Raw genomic sequence first — 20,064 nt, forward strand, 5'->3', positions numbered from 1 at the left:
AAAGAGGGGAGAGAAAAAGGTAGCAAACATTTCCCTTGTGTCCAGGCCCATTGCTTGTGGTTCTGGTCTCTGTACCTAGTGTTTTTTCTTATTCCCTAGACTTCCCAGTCCAGCTTGAGTGAGAATGAAGGATTCCAGGCATTTACATGGTGGTTACGAGGCAAGTATGCTAATTACAATAATGATAATTGCCTCTGCAGTTCTGTTTGCTGAGTTTTCTCCTAAGGGACATGTTTCTTGGCAAGAAGTGTTAGCTAAACAAATGATGCCACAGGAGAGAGGCACCTGGGATCATAAGTCTGAACCGCAGTGTTCAAGAAGTGACAGAAAGGAAACGTCGAGGTCATGGTGGTGTGTTCTGTGACATGGAGCCATGTTTCTCTGTTGCCACTGATCTAGGAAGAAAAGCACCTGCCTGCCTGCCCAGCACCCTGTGGGTGCTTGGCTGTCATCCGTCTCTTTATGACCTGTCTGCTGAGTACAGGCTTCTTCAGAAGGGCACGTTGTAGCAGTGGACTCTAAGTCTCCAAGGGACCCATTGCTAAATCTTAGATTTATTTTCTTCAGAAGTTAGCTGTTCCACATGGCAGTGTTCCCAGACCTGACTGGTCAGCAGAATCTCCTGGGAATTGTATCTCTTTGTGGAAGTAATGAGACAATTCCTGTAGGGCTTGGCCCTCCCGTTGTGAGAAAAAGAGGTGATGCTCCTGCCAAGTGCTTTCTGTGCTGGCAATAACAGGTTGAGACTGACTAGGTGAAAGAGAAATAGCAGGGAAGGAACTGGATTCTTGCTTCTTGGCTTTGAAACTTTACACCCCCCTCTTTAGATTGCTATTCCTTAACACAGAAAGATCGTCATGAGCTATTGGAAGAACACTATCTATTAGGAGAAATTTGCAAAGGACTTGAACATACCACTTACGGAGGAAAATATTAATGTCCTGTAATTTTTATGTTCAGCCTAGAACTAGTCTAATAAAGAAATGCAACTTGAATACAAAATGCAGTATCTTTTTATTTCTGATCTATTATATTTTCAAGATAATAAATGATTATTCTCTTTGCTGCTGAGGGTGCAATAGGACAACCATGTTCACATAAACTGTTTACAGTATAAATTGACATGCATTTATGGAAAAAAGTATGGGTTAGGGTTAGGGTTAGGCTTAGGGTTTAGGGTTTAGGGTTTAGGGTTTAGGGTTTAGGGTTAGGGTTAGGGCTAGGGCTAGGGCTAGGGGCTTGGGGTTAGGGGTTAGGTCTAGGGCTAGGGCTAGGGGTAGGGACTTGGGGTTAGGGGTTAGGGCTAGGGCTAGGGCTAGGACTAGGGTTAGGGCTAAGGTTAGGGTTTTGGGTTAGGGTGAGGGGTGAGGGGTGAGGGGTGAGGGTTATGGGTAGGATTTATCATGGTCAGTATTTCCATAACTTGAATAAGAAATGTGTTCTCAATCATGAAGATGTGACAACAGGAGGATGACTGAGCAAAGGAAAATCTGGTGACATATTTAAGGGCATATGAAAGGATCAAGCTGCTACGGCTGTTACCACATGTACAAATGATCTTTCCCAGGAAGTTTCTGGGGTCCAGCCCCAGCAGGTCCAAGGGTTCCCATGGCGGTGTGGACAGAGTTGGCAAAGAATGAATGACACAGAGGCAGCATTCAGTTGATCATCATGGTTGGGTTCTCTTTTTATTGTTCCACTAGAGGCCTGGTGCACAAAAATTTGTGCACTGGGGCGGGGGGGGGGGGGGTCCTCCAGACCAGCCTGTGCCCTCTCGCAGTCTGGGACCCCTCGGGAGATAATGACCTGCTGGCTTATACCTGCTCCTGGGTGGCAGAGGGCAGGCCCAATCCCAAAGTGCAGCCCCTAGTCGGGCTCAGAGCAGGGCCAATTGGGGAGTTGGGGCGCCGCCCCGTCATGCACAGAGCAGGGCGGATCGGGGGTTGTGATGCCACCCTCAGTCACACTCAGGGTAGGGCTGATTGGGGGGTTGGGGCACCACCCCCTGTCACACTCAAGGCAGGGTCGATGGGGAGGTTGCGGTGCCACCCCCTGTCATGCACAGAGCAGGGCCAATCAGGGGGTTGGGGCGCTGCCCCCTGTCACTCAGAGAGCAGGACCCATCAGGAGGGTTGGGGTGCTAGCCCCTGTCACACACAGAGCAGGGCCAATCGGGGTTGGGGCGCTGCCCCCTGTCACTCACAGAGCAGGGCCAATCAGGGGGTTGGGGCACCACCACTGTCACACTCGGGGCAGAGCCGATGGAGAGGTTATGGCTCTGCCCTGTCACACACAGAGCAGGGCCTGTGTGTGGGGGGGGGGGGTTTGGAGCGTCGCACCCTGTCACACACAGAGCAGGGCTGATCAGGGGGTTGGTGCCCTGCACCCTGTCAAACACAGAGCCACAGGGCAATCAGGGGATTGGGGAGCTCCCCCCTATCAGGCACAGAGCAGGGCTGATCAAGGGGTTGGGGTGCCTTTCCCTGTCATGAACAGAGCAGGGCGGATAGGGAGGTTGTGGCCCCGCCCCCTGTCACACACAGAGCAGGGCCGATCAGGGGATTTGGGCGCTGCCCCCTGTCACGCTGATCCCGGTGCCAGGAGCCTCGCTGCTCCACTGATCCTGGTGCCAGGAGGCATATTACCGTTTTACTATATAGAATAGAGGACTGGTGCATGGGTTGGGGCTGGCTGGTTTGCCCTGAATGGTGTCCTGAATCGGGATGGGGGTCCCCACTGGGGTGCCTGGCCAGTCTAGGTGAGGGGCTGAGGGCTGTTTTCCTGAAGTGAGTAACTGAAGCTCCCAACCGCTCCTTGTTTTCTGTTTGTTTGTTTTTTTAATTCTAGGCCAGCTTTAGCTCTGAGGCCTCGCTGCTGAAAACATCGATACAATGTTTCGGTCTGGCTGGATGAATCCAGGCTGAATGAAAGCCGGTTTCTGGGGTTTTGTTTAGCTTCTTATTTGCAACATAGTACATAGTTGCTTAGAGTTGCAGCTGAGAGGCCGGCAAGTTAGGTGGGGAACGTTGGAGTCCTCAGTCACTGGAGCAAGCGAGCCTCCCTGCTAGTTTCAGTGCATGGCTGCCGGCCGTCATCTTGGCTGGAAGTTAATTTGCATATACTCACTGATTAGCCAATGAAAAAGGTAGCGGTTGTATGCTAATTACCATGTTTCTCTTTTATTAGTGTAGATTACATCATGGTATGTTTCAGGAAACCTTCTACTGTTCCTAGTTTCATGTCCATAATCCTGTCTCTAGTCTCTATCTAGTGCTGTTGATTTTGATCTTGTCTAGGTTAATCTCTTGTGTTCCATTATAAGGGATATTCCAAGGTCACTCTTCTACTGCTCTACTGATAAGCTACAAGGAAGTGACTGAAGGAGTTTATCCTACCCAGTCAAGTTCATGTCCTCCCAGCCTTGCTGCTTGCCTTCCCTGGGACTTCCCTGTGTCAGTGGATCTTCAGGGGTATAGGTTCTGGTGCTTTCCCTGGTGGGCAAAACCCTGGGGATGTGGGCCAAGCAAGTCCCACATTTATTGCCAATGGTCTTAGTCCAAGTTCTTCATAAGTAGTGCATGGTATTTCTGTAATAATAGGGGGGTTTACTGATTGATTTCCTTCCATAGTCCTGTTAACACCTAAGCTGGGGAAACGACCGTTTCTCGGGGAGGGGATCCTGGTTAAAACACATAGCGCTTAAGAGGGGGAGCAGACATATGTCCTACATGCCAGGTCCCTTGAAAAATGTAAGCTGTGCAGATGTTTCTTCCATGCAGCGACTGCGTCAAGCAGCAAGGGTGGATCGACTCCCAGTAGGGACTAAAGTTAAATTTTTTTCAAGAAGCCAAAATCCTCACGTGATACAATCAGTCATCCCAATATCACCAAAGGTATAGGAGTTTGCACATCACCGAAGTCTATTCACATCATTAAGGAACGAGTCCCCGGAGGCCGTTTCCTCTCTTTTCTGAGAAAAAAAGGGATGAAATTTTCATCAGATGCTGCTTCCGGGTGTCGCATTTCAAATGAAAATTGTATTCACAGGAACCGTGTTGCAAGGAACTGACTAGAGGTGAAAAGAATATCCTGACAACTGATGACTTTGAAATGACTTGTCTAGAGGATGGTGGGTTGCAGTCATCTTTTGACTTCAAGCAGATTCCCCTGAAATGGGCAACACCAGACGCTCTTAATTATGGGAGATACTGTTCTGAGAGTGATGCATGGAGCGTTGGCATCCTCCTCCAAGGGACCTTCAACTTAGGGGTCTGTGTATACCATTTTTTGCCACTGGGGGAGATTTTTATCCATCTTTTCAGATTTAAATGAATCGCTGCCTTTTTCATTGCCTGAAGAATTTTGACTCCCCCCCCCCCCCTCTTGTTTTTCTCATTTGGATAAGGATTATCACTTGGATTTTCACTTTTGTGTTTTTAAACCGCCATCGTTCCGTTTTCTCCTTTCCTTTGCCTCTTCGTTAAGTCTGGTAGCACTTTCCGGTCATTGTTTGAATGATGCCGTTTCCGACCTTTTCTGTCCTCTTCATCTTTTTTCTCTCTTTCCCTGGATCTACTTTCCCTTGACGTGTCCAATGCTTTCCTGCCTGTTTCTCTCTCCTTACTCTTGATTAGTGGTGAAGGAGTCATCTCCATTGAGTTATCATTGTCATCAGCACTGCTTTCATGAGATTTAGATGCACTTCCTCTGGAAGATGAAGACCCGCCAACAGGCCCATTGTGTACTGCGTTCTTCGGAGTGGGGTCTTTGCGATGAAACTCATTTTCAGGTAGCATGTATGACTTCCTACATTTCAACTACCCAGAGTAGCCAGTAGCTAATGCATGCAGACGACGACTTTTCCCTTTTCCTTCTTGGCAGATTTTATGCACTCTTTTTTCCAAAGCCTGACCCAGATTTAAAACTTTTGGGTAGCAAGGAAGTATTTTTGTTAGCACAATCAAGATATTCCTCATGTGAATATATTCACCTGTTTCAAGGCAATGTACCGATGCCTTGGTTAGTTTGTAGTGCCATTTATGTACCACATGTCGGAAATTTTCATAGTCTAGTTGATCAGCTTGATTTCCCCAATCAAATCCTGTTGCCCGCAGTATAGTAAGGAATCCTGGGTGGTTTCCACATTCCTTTCCGTATGTGGCTCTATCACTGTGCCACCTAGTCACAGTCTCTAACATACGGCAAAGAAACCTCCCATATCGACGCGCTTCATTTTCAGTACAGCTTGCCACTGTGAAAACGATGTCAGAGAAAACTCGATCATAGCAAAGAAGTGTGGAGAAATTTGGAGTTTTCTCTTGATGTACCAATTCAACAAAACGAGCACAGTAAACAGCATCGACTGCTGAAAAAATACATCAAGGAAATATACACAGCTGTAAAAATTTTGTGATGGTCTCCTTTGGTCTAGATTTGGCTAAAAGCCAGTTGTCCTTTCTAGTTTCAGTCTCTGTAGAACTCGCTGTACATGTTCCATTTGTTTCTTTTCTTCTTCAAGCAGCTTGGCCACAGCGCTCCTTTTCTTTTTTCTTTTTCTCTGGAGGCATTTCTTAATTGTCATCAAGTGCTTTCATCTGGACTTTAAGTTTACTGACTTCCTGATCATAGCTGGTGTGTGGAACTGCAAGGTCATACGTTGTCAGTGACCAGAATGTGGCATAGAATCGAGGGCTGATGTCATCCCAGACATTGGAAACATGCAATGAGACTACCGCTTCACGAACAGGCGCCATCACCATTTCACATGATGCTATGTACTTGTGGACTTTATGTTGCTGTTTACTTCCCTTGTCTGATTTTTTAAGTTCATCATATTTGGATGAGATATGGCGTGCATACCTTGGCCTAGACAAGAAAAATGCTGCATCATGGGGTATATGAAATTCGTGATAGAGCACATCAATCGAAAGCACTCTCTTTGTGTACTCTTCTGTGCTTAGATTCAATGCTAAAAATCCACCAAACTGTACCAAGGTATCATGACACTGGTCATAGAGCTTTCCCACTAGTTCCACATCTTTCTCTCCACCTTCCTGTAAGATCACCCTATCCCCCTGCTGAGCTATCATCAAAACAAGGGGAAGAGCAAGGTCATAGTCCAATAGGGCATCCTTTAATCTCTATGTTTCTGGTCTGGCCACAAGAACCTCCCTCAGCTCTTAGTTGCTCTCCACCAGTTATGGCCTCTAGTTGCTCCGTTGTCATCGTCTCTTCCCTTGTGATTTCTATTCCTGCCATTTTATGTACCACTTCTTGCAATATAAGCAGGCCAATACTTCTGCCTGCCTTGAGCTGATGAGCCACATATTGCAGAAGACCAGCCAGATCCATTGGATATTTAGGAAAGACTGCAGCACAGAAACTAACAAGAGGCCGAAGCCAGCTTGAACTGGTTGTATCGTCGTGTTTCATCCTTCCCTTTTCTGGATTTGCTGAAGCCTCGATGATACAATAGGCCAAGACATCGTAATTCAATGAGGTGAGGCATTCCAGTGAATCTACTACAGGTGCCATCAACTCATCACACATCTGTATTTTTGCCAAGATATAATCAAACAAAATAGTTGGATTGCTATGGCTCAATTTCCCAATTTGTCTTCCAGGCCTCACATTTTCCTTGGTGAGATGGTTCATGATATCTCTAGCTTGGTCTATCGTTCGAGCTTTAACTTTTACTAAAAGTAGGGACCTGTTGTAAGTTTCATTCTTCCAGTGGCCATACAGATGATATCTATGCTGATATGGAAATGTTTTTAACATTCCCCATAGTTCCTCAGTCATACAAGCATTGCAGTCCATTAGAGAAAGAGATGGAAGTAGGGCCTGGTCAGTAATGCCAAGTAAACACCTAAGAATAACGTCCACTTTCTCTTGAACCTCTTGTTTCCTTCCATCAGACTGAAGCTCCTTCATAAAGGATTGGCCTATGCGCACCACTTTTGCAAGTAAAATGGGATCCCAAGAAAGGTGGGGACCGAGGTAACAGAACATACTGAAGGCACCTGTCCTCAAATCCTCAAAGCTCCCTGCTTGTTTTAGCGCTCTCTTATTTTGCAAAGCACGAACAGGTGACCCTTCAGCACCTTCAGGAACACCAACTCTTCAGTAGAGAGGCTCAATAGTTATGTGAATAAGCTTGCAAATAGCAAGAGCTATCAGCTTGTGGGAAGCAGCATAGTATGGAGGCATCCAATCCATCATGTTCTGCGCATGCTGCCAATCGCCAATCTTTAATAAGGCTTCTAACAAACCAAGTTTTTGGTTGTCAGGTGGCTTTTCTACTGTATCCTCCTCCTCTTCCTTTGCCTTCTCTTGCTTATCCATTTTTTCAGAAGACAATACAGCCACCATAAGTTTTCGAAGAATGGCCTTAGATTCCACCACTTCTCGTTTATATTCATCCATCATGCAATTATCAGCTGGAAGAAGATGTACATAGAGATCATTTAAATCAATAAGATTACCTTGTAGGAGCACTGCTGCAACTCTGTATAAAGATGAAGGAGTCTTTCCATTCGGCTCCTGGTAACACTTGAATTTGAACCCGAGTATATGACAAAGTGTTTGCGGCTCACACATATTCACACAAGATTCTAATAAAGATATGAAGAAGTCATCACATTCTGGTCTGCATTCAAACACTTCTAAAATGACACCCAAAACTCTATTGGGATCTAGATGAAAGCTTCCTATTAAGGATTTGATATTTTGTAGGATTAAATCACCAGTCATATTTCCCAATAAATCTTGCCCCAATTCAACAATCAGCTTAGCATAGCCTTCATTCTCTTCTCTTAACAAGTTGAACTTTTGCTGCGTATAAAAGAGTTTTGTCTTGATTTTCACTGATCTTTGATGGAATTGCCTTGATTGTTTGATAAGTCCTAATGATTCCAATGTTTCTGGATCCAGGAGTTCCTTTAGAATCGTGTCTGAAACGAAATACAAAGACGCTGATACCAATTGCGTAAAACAGTCTCTCTTGCTCTTCTCTTCTAAAACGGTTGTCTCAATATCTAACATGCAAAAGACATCAGCAAGAATGGAAGGCACATCCTCACGAAATTCGCTGATGTCATTGAAAACATCAGCTGCTTGTTCGGGCTTCAGATTTCCTTGAATGACATGGTGTGATAACTCATAGAGAGCTCGCTGGAAATCTCTGTAAGTGGAACTGCCGTGGCTCTTGTTTTCGCTGAGAAGCCAACATAAGTCCAACAGGTCGCCTCTCTCTGATTTCGCTCAGTTCTTTATCCACTCAACCCGGACCAACACCGACGCTGCCTTCATCTTCCCCGCCTTAGTGACAGAGGCCCGGAAGTGCCTCACATCAGCTTGGGGTCAACGGGAAGTACCACCCACCAGGAATGCCGGGAACTGCGGCTTCGCTTTTTGAGTTTCAACAATTTCTAAAATAAGATAAAATAAATAATGAAAGAGCATATTATACCAAAGATCACTCTATTAAAGTGCTCCAAAAGTAGGCATTTTTTTGAGATATTTACTCAAAAAAATAAAAACATATACATTTAAATTCCATACTCACCAGAGGGCCAGGGGTTCCCAAAGGTTTGCACGGAGTCAGCGAAGAAGGAATGACACGGAAACAGCCTTCAGTTGTTCTGCAGACTAGCCAGGTTCTAGCCAGGCACTTCAGTGGCCTCTATGACCCGAGACAGGGTCTTTGCGAGATCCCTCCTCTGAAAGCTGCCTTGGAGAGCAACGAAGGCGACAAAGCTCCCAGGGTTGAGAAGCTCTGCAAATAGAAGGCCCTGGGCCGCTCACCTTGCTCCATTTTATAGCCCAAGAGCTTGGTGGGAGGAGCCAGAGACCCACCAATCGGCCGGCCCCAGGACTGAATCGCGGTCATCACCCATTGGAGGTCAAGTTTAGGGTCGGGACGCTCATGCCCCAGGCTAGGCCCCCGCACGGCCCGCCCTTCAGGTGGCATTCACCAAAAGCATCTCAAGGAAACGTTCTCCTGAACCTGGCTGCGATGCCTGGTGTCGCCTCTTGTGTGGACTCCTCGGACCCAGGACCCGTGAAGAGTGTTGGGGGGGGGGGAGAGGTTATTTTATGTTATTTTATTATTTCTTTGCTCATTTCTCTTCATTCATTGCAATGATTCTATTTCTGGGCAATGAATGGTTACAAACATCAGTCCCATTTGTATTTTTTTAATCAGTAGAATTTCTGGATTTTAAGGACTATTTCAGTGCTTATCGTTGCCTTTCACATATCTGTCTGTACTTTCCATCCGTGGCAAACGGATGCCCTTAAACCTAATGAGTTTACTAAAAAAACAAACAAAAAAAAAAACAACAAAAAAAAACTTAAAAATGACCTTAACCACGTGCTTCATTTGAAAATTGACATATAACTCTATAGAAGCCCTGTTCACTGTCTCTGCTATCCAAGTTGTCAACTGTCCTTGAATACATCTAGCAGTGATGGAGTGTGGTGTGAGGTAGGGCTTTACCTTGGGGGTGGTTTGGGGTGTGTGTGTGTGTGTGTGTGTGTGTGTGTGTGTTTCTCTTGGTTTTTCAACCTCCAATGTAATTTGTCCTAAGTCAAGAGTCCAGGTAACCACACAACGAAAGTCTATTGGAGGCACTCGAGAAATGAGAGAAAGGAATTCAAACATAGCACTACAGAAAGTCCTCAACATACAGGACAAGAGAGCAGGAAAACAAAAGAGAAACAGAGGATTCCAAAACACTCAGTAAACCATAACATCGCAAGCACCCTTAACTGGCTATAAGCTCTTCTAGTATAAACAGATGACAAGATCCAATTGAAAGACAAAACGGAGCCCTGCAGGTGTGGCTCAGTAGGTGAGAGGTCCTATCATGCAATGGAAAGCTGAAGGTTCCATTCGAGGTCACAAGGGAATCCTGGTCAAGGGCACACACATGGTTGCACTTACCAGGTTCTATCCTGGCTCTGGGCAGGGTGCTTTTGTGGGAGGCAACCAACCCATGTTTCTCTCACATCAATGTTTCTCTCTCTCTCTCTCTCTCTCTCTCTCTCTCTCTCTTTCTCTCTTTCTCCTTCTGGTGAACATGGCTGTGATGCCTTGTGTTTATTCCTCCAAAGGAGAGCGTGGGGGAGGGGTGCCGGAAGGGGGAGACCGGAGATGCAAAAACACCAAACTAAGCGGGCCTTGGAGGTCATGGGAGGCAGAGGTTGAAGTTGAGGTGAATAAAATGTGTATGCTTTTGTATATTAGCTCTGAGAGAAGGATGCCAGAGGACAACAGAAGCTGGTGGAGGCAGGCGAGGTGCTCCCCAGAGCCCCCAGATGGAAAGGGGTGGCAGAAGGCCTGGCTGTAGGTGGAGGCACTGGGATCTGCTGCTGGGAAGACTTGCAAGGGTCTGTGCTGAGGGAGGATGACGGAAACAAGGCCCCTGTGGTGTAAAGGGCTTCACTGAGGACAGGACTGGTGGGGAGCACAGGGCCAGCGAGGAGCACAAATCCTGCAGGGAGCACAGGACCCGCCAGGAGCACAGCACATGCCATGAACACAGGGGCAGCGCGGAGCCCAGGACCTGCCGGGAGCACTGAGCCCACTGGGAACACAGACCAAGAGGGGAACACTGGCTCCTCAGGGCGCACAGAAATGGCGGGCAGCACAGGGCTGGCAGGGAGCAAAGGGTCCTCCTGGGACGCAGGGCCAGCAGAGGAGGGCACAGGCGCGGGCTGAGGGGCGCAGGCTGCCAGTGCCTGAGGCGCAGCCTGGGCTCCCTGGCCTTGCTGCTTGCGCAGTCGCTGAAACCTTTGCTCTTTGGCCCTGCGGTTCTTGAGCCACACCTTCACTTGGTCCTCCTGCAGGTTCAGCCTGGCCGCCAGGGTCTCGTTCCTCAAAGGTCCCTTAGGGTTTGCCTTGAAAGAATTCCTCCAGGACTCGCAGCTGTTGTGCGCTGAACACCGTGCAAGGCCGCCGCTGGCGGCATAGCCGCGTCCTCTCCCTCCGGGGGCTTGGGGACAACCGGGAGCCAGTGTGAAAACCGGGGTCTTGCATCCTGGATGCTCCTTGGCCCTCTGGGCTAGGAGCTGTGGCAACCGCCCTGCGAGTGCCGCCATAAATAGTTGGTAGGTACTCGCCACCCAGCGGTCCCAACCAATGGGGCTCGAGGCAGCGCTGCCCTCAGGCCCCGCCCCTTGTGCAGGTGTGTGCGTGCATGCCTGCGTGCATGCGTGCCTGCTTTTTCGCACGCCGGTGCATAGGGGTGGGGTGGGATGGGGGTGAGGTGGGGCAGGCGGGTCCTGGGGGAGGCCCAATCATTGATTAGTCCTTTGACCTAGCAGCTGCCTGCGCCTGTCTTAGGGCCTGCCAGACATAGGTGGCCAGACAGCCATGGCCCTGTGTCCTAAGTGTTTCCCTCCACGTCCTGCGTGGTTCAGGGTTCGGGTCTGGAAGTGGAGCAGCACACAAATGAAATAGAAAAGACACAAGATAATTTGGGAATATGGGGGACCAGGGGAGCAAGTCCAACTCAGGGAGAAGGACTTCCACTGTGCTCAGGCCTCACCAAGCTTTTATAGTGAGAGGTAAACAAGGTAGTGATTACCATAGTTACACAGTTCTTGTGAGTTTCACTTGTTTTGACCATGGTTACACTTCCTGCACTTCCTCATCCCATTAGCTTTCCCAGATAAGATCTAGGGAGTGTTATAAGGTCAAGCCTAATTATGCTAAGAGGACTGTGCCCTCTAAGCTAGGACTTGTTTGTGACTTTGCCAACAGGTCAGTCTGAGGCTTAACCCTATATCAATTTCCCACAGCCCTGCCCTCAAGAGGACTCGGTAGTGTGCTGTTCCCCAGGGGGCTTTTATTAGAATCCACCTGAGAAACGATGACCTGCGTGATAGAATGCCAAAGGAAACCACACTGTGAGATCTCCTAGCTACATTCAGCTCGCCATCTGAACTGCCTCTTCCCATTTCAGGGTGTCTTCTCCCTGGGCTGTGACCTGCACTGTGCCCCTGGGGAACAGGCAGGTGGGTGTGGGCCTGGCCTGGGCTGTGACCTGCATGTGCCCCTGGGGAACAGGCAGGTGGGTGTCATCTGACCTCCCAAGTAGCTGTGAGACCTGCCAGTGAACAAACGGGGCCCCATGGGATCTCAGGCTCCTGCCTGTGTCTCCAGAGCTTCCAAATGCTTGTCTGACCTGGATAGAAAGTCAATCCATACACCTTCTCCCCAGTATCAGCGTCTTCCAGGGCCTCCTCAGCCTGTGCTGAGACCATGTGCCATGCCCTGTGGGAGCCGGCGCTGAGACTGAGCTTGTGGGGGAGGGGGGAGGGGGAGGGAGGACGGCAGGTCTGCAGTGACGCTTGTGTTCCTGACCTTTTTCTTCCTTGTGACTGTGACCCTGAAGGTCTCTGTGGGACCCGGAGCCCAGGCTTCCCTCTGCCCCACAAGGAGTCAGAGATTGTCCCACAGAGCAGGACCCTGGAAAGGGCCAGAGAAGGCAGACAGCTGAGCAGAGATTGAGATCAAGAGCTACGGATGACTTAGGGTCACCCAAGAAACACAACCAATGGGATGGATCGCTATTTTATATTTAGCTCTATTTTTCTCACCTCTATCTTACCATCTCTCTCTCTCTCTCTCTCTCTCTCTCTCTCTCTCTCTCTCTCCATTTTTAAGGGTTTTACAAAAATTGTTTCCCATGACTTTAAAACCCAGCAAGGTTAAATGTGCAGTAGCGTATGGCAGGCCACCGACAGAGAGAAGAACGGCAACATGTGACCATTTCATTTGCGGGCAACCTGCTGGCGAATTCCCGCACTTGAGAGGTCAGTTGTTGAGCTATCAGGCACTCTGCTGACTTTCTAATTCCCACCGACACGCATGGGGATCTCTGCGCGTCAATCTAATTATTTAATTATTAAGTGATATAAGCAGACACACTAGAGCAGCGGTTCTCAACCTGGGGGTCACGACCCCTTTGGCGGTCGAACGACCCTTTCACAGGGGTCGCCTAAGACCATCCTGCATATCAGATATTTACATAACAATTCATAACAGTAGCAACATTACAGTTATGAAGTGGCAACGAAAATAATTTTATGGTTGGGTCACAACATGAGGAACTGTATTTAAAGGGCCAGAAGGTTGAGAACCACTGCACTAGAGTAAAGCTTTAACAACAATCTGAGAGCATGGGCTGCCTCCGCTCCCACAGGGCAGGCGTTATCATAGCACCTGGGGCTCTGGCTGTGGGGGTGGGGGGGGGGGCCCTGTGCTGAGCTTCAGGGCTAAGGGCAGCTTCCAGGTGTCTCCCTGTGTCCTGCGGTCCCCTCACCTTGTGACCTCCCACATGACCCAGGTGGCTCTCCCCGATGCACATGCTCATGCAGCGCCACCCAGCACCACCCTCCTGCAGGGTGGGCCCTGCCCTCTGCCCTCTGCAGGGGCCCTGCAGCGCTCCCCGCTCACCAGCCTCTGTCATGGGCTGTGACCCAGGAACCAATGCCCACGAAATACACACCCTCTGGGGATGCAGATCCTGGTTCTGGTCTCCATGTCGCCTACAGCAGATGCTCCTACTTACAGCTTATGGATGAAACTGCACAGCACCGACCGCAAACCAAAGGTCCACGCAAATGTCTAGAACTCTGTCTCCTGGCCCCACTTAGCAGAGCCATAGAATGATGTCCCACCAAGATTTTTCCGTGAGAGCCTTTGTTATGCCCGAATGAACTTGCCTGAACAGGGTCCCGTCATACAGAGGCGTCTATCACCTGAGGCAGAAGATCTTGGCTGTGTCTTAAGCAGATCGTGTTGAAGAAAACATTGACGGAGGCTACAATCATGTTTCCAAGCAGCCATTGGGGAAAGGGCTGTGTGAACCTGAATGTATGTGTTCAAAACCGCATAAGGAAAACCACCACACCAACACTTTGCTTCTTTCGCAACAGATTTTCTTGTTCCAATATGGGCAAGCATTGCTGTCCTGAAAGATGAATTTCTTACAAAATTCTATATTCAAAGTTTCCAGATCACCCTAGCTTCCTGCAATGGATGTCACATTTCTATAAACAACTTTCATTTCCACAGACATTTCATTACTTGCTGAGCTGTGTGTTGAAGGGCTCTTTATTAGTGTTTGCACAGGCAGTTTCTCGCGTGCGCGCACGCATACACACACACACACACACACATACACAAACACACAGCACACATGCCCTCATATTTTCTAATATAGAAACAACTAAGTATGTGGGTTTCCATTTGGGATTGCTGTATCCTTGGTGTGGGATATTTTAGGTTGAGTAAGAAATAAGTGATCAGCGAATGCCTTGCCTTTGAGACACAGTGGTTTGTACACTGTGAGTGGTCCCGTACATGACCAGTGTTGTTTGATGAATAAAAGGTTTCACCTGATTTTACCCTGCATCATTTCACTCGAGTGAATAATGTGTAAAACAGCGTTGGTCTTCCATGATTCCCTCTCCTTTGTTGAGTTCCGTCATGTTTTCTAAGGGAAGGACCATGACTGGAGGATTTTCCACATAGGTGACATGCCTAGGGCTCTTCTCCCGTGTAGGAACTCTGGTGTCTGATGAGATTCGCATGTTGGCGTTCGCACACTGACCGCATTCACATGGATTCTCTCTGGTGTGTGTTATGTGGTAACATGTCGACAGCTCAGACTTTTGACGGAAAGCCTTCCCACACATGGGACATACATGTGGTTTCTGCCCCGTGTGCATTCTCTGGTGCGGGTTCAGGCCAGAGCTTTGACTAGTGACATTCATAGCACTGCTTGCCCAGATGGACTCAATCCTGCTTTTCTGTGGTAAGATCTTTGATTGAGAGCTTTGTCAAAGAGGGAACATTCATGTGGTTACTCTCCTGTGTGGATGGCCTCATGCTGTCTAAGGAAAGAACTCTGACTGAAGGCTTTCCCACACTCACCGTACTTATAAGGCTTCTCTCCGTTGTGCACAGCATTGTGGTTTCTAAGCCCAGGTCGTTGCAGAAAGCCTTTCCCTCTTCCATGACATTCACATGGTTTCTCTCTAGGGTGAATCATGTTCTGCACTCTGAGGTTGAAAACACTCATGAAGGGAATCCCAGGGTCACACTGTGGTGTACATGTCATTGTGTCTACTAAGGCATTCCTCCAGTCCAGGTGACTTTCTGCACTGTTGGATGACATCTGGTTTCTTTCTTATGTGAACTGCGGAATGCAGAGACACGGTTTATCTATGAGTAAATTCATCACTTCAATCAGCCCTTGGCACCCTTCTTCGAGAAGCTGCAGAGAGCTGGCATTTTCACGGCATGGTTGAGGCAGAGGTAGGATTCTGGACATGTTCTGAAGTCGTCCAGGTCAGGGAGGGCTCCTCAGCTGGGGTTGGGGTGGGCATGGACTGAGGGATTCTGAGAGGGGCACTGAGGCTGCCGAAGGACCACAAGGGAGGGGCACCTTTGGAGGGTGAGTTCCTAAGGGCTTTTAGTGCCCCTTAGGGTGGGGATGGCCTTGCCTGTGAGAGAGGGATTAGGCAGGAACCTACAGGTGGAGCCCAAACTACAGTCATTTCAAGGAACATCAGACTCCACTCTCCTCTCGGGGACCTGAGCTTTGTGGCACAACCATGATGCCAAACATGATCTGACATGATCAGAAATGACACCCAATCACAAGCACGACATATTGTGCAGAATTTTATTAGTATGGGATAAAAAGTATATGCAGCGGAATTTAATAAATCATTTCATACAGCATAATACATAAAATAAAATAAGTAAAATAACCACCCCCCTCCCCAACAAGACGTGATGCGTCTTCCCGGTGTTCAGTGATGCCGCCGCGAGAAGGGGGTGAATCCTCCGAGTCCAGGGAATGCGCTGGGAAAAGCACCAGGAAGCCGCGAGTCGCAGATGGGCACACTCTGAAAGTTCGCCCAGCCCTGCGGGCGCCAGAGCACGCTGCCAGGAGGAGCGTGGAGGCTGGCCTGGGTCCTTGGGAAGGTTGTGGGCAGCAGCTCTCCAGTGGGTCCCGCACCAGCAGCAGCTATTGCGCTCCCAGTGCTGTGAACCCTCAGCCCGGAGCACCGACACAGCAGCCCAGGCAGGCCATCATGTGCATGCACAGTAACCACCAAATGGTGTCGGCGCTGATGTCTCAGCTGGGCCCTGGCACTCCAGAGGATGCCGACATCCCCGCGAAGAGCCCAAGCCGCAGAGGCAAGCGCACTCCTCCATGCCTCCACCTGTAACGGCCACCACAGTCCACCGATATCGTATGTAAAAAAGTTGCTCTCACCCCTCCCACTGTGGAGTCGCTGGCTGTCTGACCAAGTCGCTGTGCTGCAGGGAGGGAGACTTATATATACCGAGGCGGGAGGGCTGAGCCAATCATAAGCCACGCTAGAGCAGCCACGCCCATTGCGGCGGTGTGATTGGTGGATTCCCGGTGGAATAGCCTGTCTGTGGCTCCGCTCCCGCCTGCCAGCGCCCAACCAGCTCTAACTTTGGAATAGAAACCGACAGGATTCAAATCACCTGGTAGAAATACAGAAGTCCCAAGGCAAGGAGACACAGAACCTGGCTGGGGAACCTAACCAGAACTTGGCTGGAGATCCAAACCAGAACTTGGCTGGAGATCCGAGACAGAACTTGGCGTGAGATCCTGGCCAGAACTTGGCTAGAGCAATTAGGAAGCAACTTTAGAGTGAGGGAGCGCTCGCTTCCGCTTCCGGGGCGGCTGATTCGAGGGGTTTGTTTTTTCCACCCGCGGCACCTTGGAAGAGCGCCTGCAGCACGGGCCATGCCGTCTGAGAGCCACCGCTGCCTCAGCCGCCGCCCCTCAGCCGCCGCCGCCGGGAGGGAGACCCTGCAGGCCCTGCGCAGCTCCGGCAAAGGTCGCCTCTGCTACCGCCGCGACTGGCTTCTGCGGGGCGAGGATGTTTTAGAAGAACGTGCGTCCACTCCCCAGCTATCTTCTTACGCCGGATGGGTGGTAGATCATATCCTACCCCCCACACAAGAGAACCTGTCTGCCTCAGAGACTTCGACATCGTCTAGCTCCACTTCAGGCCTGGACCAACCTTCATTTGTTCCCAGGTATCCCATAAGAAGCCTTGCCTTCTCACCAGCATCCCCGAGAACACCAGCAACACCAGGTGGGACCAAGGGCACACGTGGGTCCCAGCACACGGAACCCATGTTACTTCGGTCCTCCAGGGGCATCGAGGTGGAAGGCTGCATCCGAATGTATGAGCTAGTGCACAGAATGCAAGGAACAGAGGGCCTGAGGCTGTGGCAGGAGGAGCAGGGGAGGAAGGTGCGAGCGCTCTCTGAGATGGCATCTGAACAGCTGAAGCATTTTGATGAACGCAAGGAACGGGAGCATCGCAAAGAATTCCAGGACTTGAGGGAAGTGCTGGACAAGAGCTCCAGAGAAGCCCTGGCGCAGCAAGAAAAGCTGAAAGTGGAGCATCGCTACAGAGCGGAGATTCTCAACCTGAAGCTGTGGGAGGCAGAGCAGCAGCGGCTGAGGAGGGAGGAAGGCCAGCTCCGCCTTCGGAGCCTCTATGCCCTGCAGGAGGAGCTGCTGCACCTCAACCAGCAGCTGGACTCCGTGGGCCAGCACAGAGACCCGAAGGTGGACCTGCTGGCCTTGTGGAGCCGAGGCAACCAGCGGCGCAGCCTCATCGCGGGGATCATTCGGACCACCTCGGAGAACGGCGTTCCCACGGCAGAGGACAAAGCCGTGGCCGAGAGCGCGCTGCAAGAAATGCGGGACCTCCTGACGGACGCCAGGGCGTGTGAAGACAAGAGGAGGAGGCAGATTGAAGAGGAGGCCCGGGTGAAGCGGCAAGAGGCACTGGTGCAGCAGAGGCCAGAGGTCCACAACGAGTGTCCCGCTCCCTGCCAGGGCCCGGGAGGGACACGGAGTGATGGCCTCCAGGTGAAGGTCCAAGACAGTACAATGCAGTGGCACCAGCAGCTGCAGGAGGCCTCCCATCAGTGTGTGCTGGCCTTTGAGGGACTGACCAGCAGCAAAGACAGCCAGGTCAAAAAGATAAAGATGGACCTCCAGAAGGCAGCCACTATCCCAGTGAGCCAGATCTCCACCATCGCAGACTCCAAGCTGAAGGAGATCTTTGACAAGATCCACAACCTGCTCTCTGGGAAATCTGTTCAATCTGGTGGGCGCTCTGTGTCCATCACACTGAATCCACAGGGCCTGGACTTTGTCCAGTACAAACTGGCAGAGAAGTTTGTGAAACTAGGAGAGGAAGAGGTGGCCTCTCATCATGAAGTTGCGTTCCCCATCGCCGCCGTAGCGTCCGGGATCTGGGAGCTGCACCCGAGGGTGGGGGACCTCATCTTGGCTCATCTGCACAATAATTGTCCGTACTCTGTCCCTCTCTACCCAGCTTCCAGGGAGGGAATGGCTTTGGAAGACTATCAAAGAATGCTTGGCTACCAAGTGAAGGATTCCAAGGTGGAGCAGCAGGACTGCTTTCTGAAACGCATGTCCGGGATGATGCGTCTCTATGCTGCCATCATCCAGCTCCGGTGGCCATATGGAACTCGACAAGAGGTTCACCCTCATGGCTTAAACCATGGCTGGCGCTGGTTGGCAGAGATACTAAACATGGAGCCCCTGCCGGACGTGACGGCCACCTCCTCTTGGACTTGTTAGAGGTGTGTGGGAATGCCCTCATGAAGCAGTATCAGGCCCAGTTCTGGAAGATGATCCTTCTCATCAAAGAGGACTACTGCCCCAGGATTGAAGCCATTACAAGCTCGGGATCCTTCAGACGCCTCAAGCGGTTCTTGGAGGAATGTTTGCAGCCCAAGGAGGTTCCTGTCCCCATGGGCTTTCTGACTTCCTCATTCTGGCGTTCCTGAATGTCACCCCCCGGCACCGTTTTGTTGCAGAGGCGCAGTAATAAAGCCACTGAGCAGAGCTGTGTTTGAGAGAGCACTGTCAGATTTAGAAACCTACCAATATGTATTTTTATATATCTATTTATGCCTTGTGGCTAGGAAAGGTTTTCATGGGCCACTGATGACTCCTCAAGGGATCCACAGGACAGAAGGGGAATGGATTCGGCCTTCTCACTTTTGCAAAGGTTTTGAGGTGTTTAGCACTTGATGCTACAGTTTCTGTCTCGAATCTTTCAGAAAGTAGGTAATACCTAAGCGTGTCGCTCTGAGCTGAAGTGAGCCCACCACTTCCAAGAATCCTGTAGTAGTTGAGGCCCGAATCCTCACATATGACTCTGAGCTGTGGCTGCTTTGCCTTTCTCGGCTTGTGAAGTCATTAGAAATTCAGAGGCAATGCCTGATGTAGGGATGGACATTGTCCTCAATGGCATTTCAGACAGCCTAGTGTCTAGAATTAGGCCCTGCCATGTGTTGTATTGAACCAAGAAGCACTGTTTGCCCTCTCGATTGGAATCCAGTGCCTGGGTGACAAGGGATGCATGAGTCAGGGCAGGTGCCCTCTGTGTGTGTCGGGTTTTCAGTTTTAATGAAGATGGACCGAGATGGAGCTGGCCACAGTATGCATGAGCTGAGCATCCACAAGCAATGGCGGGGTGAAACAGAGATGTTAGGAATTGAGAACTGCATTATTGTTGTTGTTGTTGTTATTTTGGCTTGTTCTGACTAATGAATGATGATAAATGTGCCTGATTAAACCCACTACAGAAATCCAAAGCCTGGCTTTTCAAATAAGAGTGGAGTTTTGAAAGATTTACTACCTTTTGTACTGCAGAGGCAGCGGCCACGGTCTCTTCCTCCTTGAATGTCATGTGTGGGGAACGGGGTGTTTTGAGGAGGTTCCCTGGTACGGTTGAAGTGACCCCCTCTATGAATTATTTACTATGGTGCCAACAAATAATAAAACTTGAATTTTAAAAATCCAAAACAAAGCAACTTTAGTGCTTTGCGGGCCCCAGCGGCCTCCGTAACCCCGCCCCAGGGGCGGGGCCAGCGCACCAACTATGCTCTCGCCAGGATGAAGCCTCCACCAAGGTGACAGGGCTGCCCCTGCGCGCTATTAAAGGGGC

General features: G+C 49.8%; 1 protein-coding gene and 1 pseudogene across 1 annotated transcript; one reads left to right on the forward strand and one right to left on the reverse strand.

Moving 5' to 3' along the window:
- Positions 1-3,641: 3,641 nt before the first annotated feature.
- On the reverse strand, positions 3,642-8,310 carry LOC138998981 (THO complex subunit 2-like; annotated as a pseudogene).
- Positions 8,311-10,262: 1,952 nt separating this feature from the next.
- Positions 10,263-18,898, forward strand: LOC138998867 (mRNA export factor GLE1-like). Its single transcript, XM_070400877.1, is given in 3 exon segments — positions 10,263-10,285; positions 16,865-18,669; positions 18,672-18,898. Coding segments are annotated over 3 exon segments (2,055 nt in total).
- The last annotated feature ends 1,166 nt before the right edge of the window (positions 18,899-20,064 follow it).

This window comes from Myotis yumanensis, unplaced genomic scaffold (assembly GCF_028538775.1).
Source record: "Myotis yumanensis isolate MYYU_CA2020_CCGP unplaced genomic scaffold, mMyoYum1.0.hap1 SCAF_21, whole genome shotgun sequence".
NCBI classification, from domain to species: Eukaryota; Metazoa; Chordata; class Mammalia; order Chiroptera; family Vespertilionidae; genus Myotis; species Myotis yumanensis.